At 47.7% G+C, this 3143-nt stretch overlaps 1 protein-coding gene across 2 annotated transcripts in view; it reads left to right on the top strand.

Moving 5' to 3' along the window:
* Positions 1-3143, top strand: part of gripap1 (GRIP1 associated protein 1) — a 45994-nt gene that overhangs the window by 12650 nt on the left and 30201 nt on the right. For both annotated transcript variants that reach the window (XM_046055264.1, XM_046055263.1), the window contains exons 10-12: positions 2292-2339; positions 2430-2461; positions 2569-2616. In XM_046055264.1, the coding sequence (XP_045911220.1) occupies positions 2292-2339; positions 2430-2461; positions 2569-2616 (128 nt within the window). The remainder of the gene's footprint in view (positions 1-2291; positions 2340-2429; positions 2462-2568; positions 2617-3143) is intronic.

Genomic DNA, 3143 nt, shown 5'->3' with positions numbered 1-3143 from the left:
CGCACTCGCACGCACACCTGAGACGCACTCGCGCGCACACCTGAGACACACCTGAGACACACTCGCGCGCACACCTGAGACACACCCGCGCGCACACCTGAGACACACTCGCGCGCACACCTGAGACGCACGCACGCACACCTGAGACGCACTCGCACGCACACCTGAGACGCACTCGCACGCACACTTAAGACGCACGCACACCTGAGAGAGACACCTGAGACACACTCGCACGCACACCTGAGAGAGACACCTGAGACACACTCGCACGCACACTTAAGACGCACGCACACCTGAGAGAGACACCTGAGACACACTCGCACGCACACTTAAGACGCACGCACACCTGAGAGAGACACCTGAGACACACTCGCACGCACACCTGAGACGCACGCACACCTGAGACACACTCGCACGCACACCTGAGACGCACGCACACCTGAGACATGCGCACACCTGAGACACACTTTTTTTTATATATTTCATATATATATATATATATATATATATATATATATATATATATATATATAATTTCTTTTTCCTTTTTTAAACACAAACACACACACGCTTTGATTACTTTACGCTTTGATTACTTGTTTAATGAAATGTATGGGGTTGATTGTTCTTATGTTGTATGTATGATGCTTTGGCAATATTGTTGTTACACCTTCATGCCAATAAAGCTAATTTGAATGAGAGACACACACACCTGAGGTGTGCTCATACAGCAACAAACTTGTTATTTATGTAACCAGGATCGATCCTGGCCGATAAGCGCAGCAGCAAGTCGTTCTATAAAAATTCTAAAAATACAATAAAACAATACAGAAATGATAAAAAGCAACTAACTGACACAAACAACTAAGAAACGGGGACGCAGTCCTCCTTCAGTCACTTAAAAAGATTTTACATAAAATCTGTTCTAGCATTCAGGATGGGGGGGTACTGTCTCAGTCCTCCTAAACTGAGACAGTACCCCCCCCGTTAATAATAAAGCAGCATGAATAAGAAGGCAGCAGACCCTGTACGGAACACCAGAAAGGAGCTGAAATGACTTTGCGTCTGGCTTCAAAAGAGAAACGAGTTTTCTTTCTAAAATAAAATCTCAGCTTCAGTTATTTAAGTTGTAGTTTGGCTCATCATCAATTAAAATTCCAAGATAGGTTTCTGCGTCAGCCTCGTCTCCCTGCTGAGCAATAACGCCTGTGAGATTCAGAGGTCTAACTTTAGTTTGCTCTGAGAACGAGGTGCAGCTTCAGGTCTGTCTGAACGTTCTCCCACCGGAATCCTCTCTGTCCTGGCAGTGAGGCAGTAGCTGATCACATGGTCACATGGAGGACCTGTTTCACTTCCTGTAGTGCAAATGCTGACTCAGCTGAACCAGAAAGGCCAGAAAATAAAGATGGCGGCAGATGAAACGTGGTGTGAAAGAGAGGAAACAAATTACTTCATAAAGCTGCGGCAGCTGCAGGTTCCACCTTCAGATTATTTTGTTACAGAAAGTTTCTCTGGATTATTCATTCCTTCATTTTTCTCCTCATCAGCGATTACTGATTATTAGGATTTTTAAGAAACCAAGCTGAGTTATCGGAACATTTTGAGCATCAAACAGTATATTTCCTGCATTCAGGTGAATCTTTCTGCTCCAGTTTAATGTGGAAATGTTTTCATTTCTGTAAAGAGAAACTGAAACCAGTCACAGCTGCTCTCAGATCAGCTTTTAGCCTTCCCTCCTCTTTGTGTCTGTTTGGTTTGGTTGGTTTCCTGAAGCGAGCCGACTTCACTCTCGCTCGCCGTGTTTTAATCTCGCCAGATCTCGTCACAGCCCTACCGTTTATGGAAACTAATATCTTGTGTTCAGTCCAACATGTTGCAGTCACAACCCAAAGTCCACGTTCTAATCAGGGCTGTGAGAACTTGGGCGAGACACAAGTCCCAGCATGCAGTTCACGTGGCGCAGGATCTGAGTTTGCATTGTGTCCCCAAAGTTACCGTGGCGTTATCATATCAGTCAGACCTGAAAATGAAACGGGGGACCTTTCAGTCAACACCCATGGTCTCACCCTGACCCCCTCTGCAGAGTCTCGCACCTTAGGGGGAGTCAGACCTGGTCCCACAGAGTAACTCTAATGAGTTCACCTGAAGGTGAGGGGAAGCGGCGCGTTTAACCCCTGACCTCCAGGGTCTGACCTCTGTGTGCTGAGAAACGTTCACAGCTGTACTGACAGACAAAAAGCTGTTTCTGTCCCGGGACTCTGGACCTGAACCCGTCTCCTGTCTGTCTCCAGGCGTCCAAGCAGGCTGAGATCAGCAGACTGCAGGAGGAGGTCACGAAGGTGAGTGTGAGCAGACCGGAAACTCTCTGCTTCGCCCAGAGACGGCGTTTAGGTTCTGACTTCCTGTCTGTCTGTCTGTGTGTCCTCCAGCTGTCCGACAAGCTGAAGAAGAAGCAGGAGAGGTGAGACGCCGTCTGCTCGCCGTGCTCTGGTCCCAGTGATGACCCTGGTCCCGGGTAAAGGATCTGCATCAGACCAGCTGATGGAAACTGTGTTTGTGTTTCTGCAGCTTCCAGCGTCTGCAGGGAGAGAAGGAGGCTCTGTACAACGACAGCAGGTCAGACTACTGCTGTTACTACTGCGACTACTGCGACTTATACTACTGCTGTTACTACTGCGACTACTGCGACTTATACTACTGCTGTTACTACTGCGACTACTGCGACTTATACTACTGCTGTTACTACTACTGCGACTTATACTACTGCTGTTACTACTACTGCGATTTAAACTACTGCAACTCCAATACTGTTACTACAACTACTGATTCTGCTGATGATGCTACTACTACTGCCACTAATGCTCCTTCCACTCTAGGTACTGTTACTATTTGGTGGTGGTTCCTGCTGTGTGTTGTACTACAGTAGTACTATAGCAGTGTACTGTGGGGCCGTGGGGCTCCTGCTGTGTTTTGTACTACAGTAGTACTATAGCAGTGTACTGTGGGGCCGTGGGGCTCCTGCTGTGTGTTGTACTACAGTAGTACTATAGCAGTGTACTGTGGGGCCGTGGGGCTCCTGCTGTGTGTTGTACTACAGTAGTACTATAGCAGTGTACTGTGGGGCCGTGGGGCTCCTGCTGTGT

Source organism: Micropterus dolomieu, linkage group LG08, assembly GCF_021292245.1.
Source record: "Micropterus dolomieu isolate WLL.071019.BEF.003 ecotype Adirondacks linkage group LG08, ASM2129224v1, whole genome shotgun sequence".
Lineage (NCBI taxonomy): Eukaryota > Metazoa > Chordata > Actinopteri > Centrarchiformes > Centrarchidae > Micropterus > Micropterus dolomieu.
This window is presented reverse-complemented; position numbering and strand designations above follow the sequence as displayed.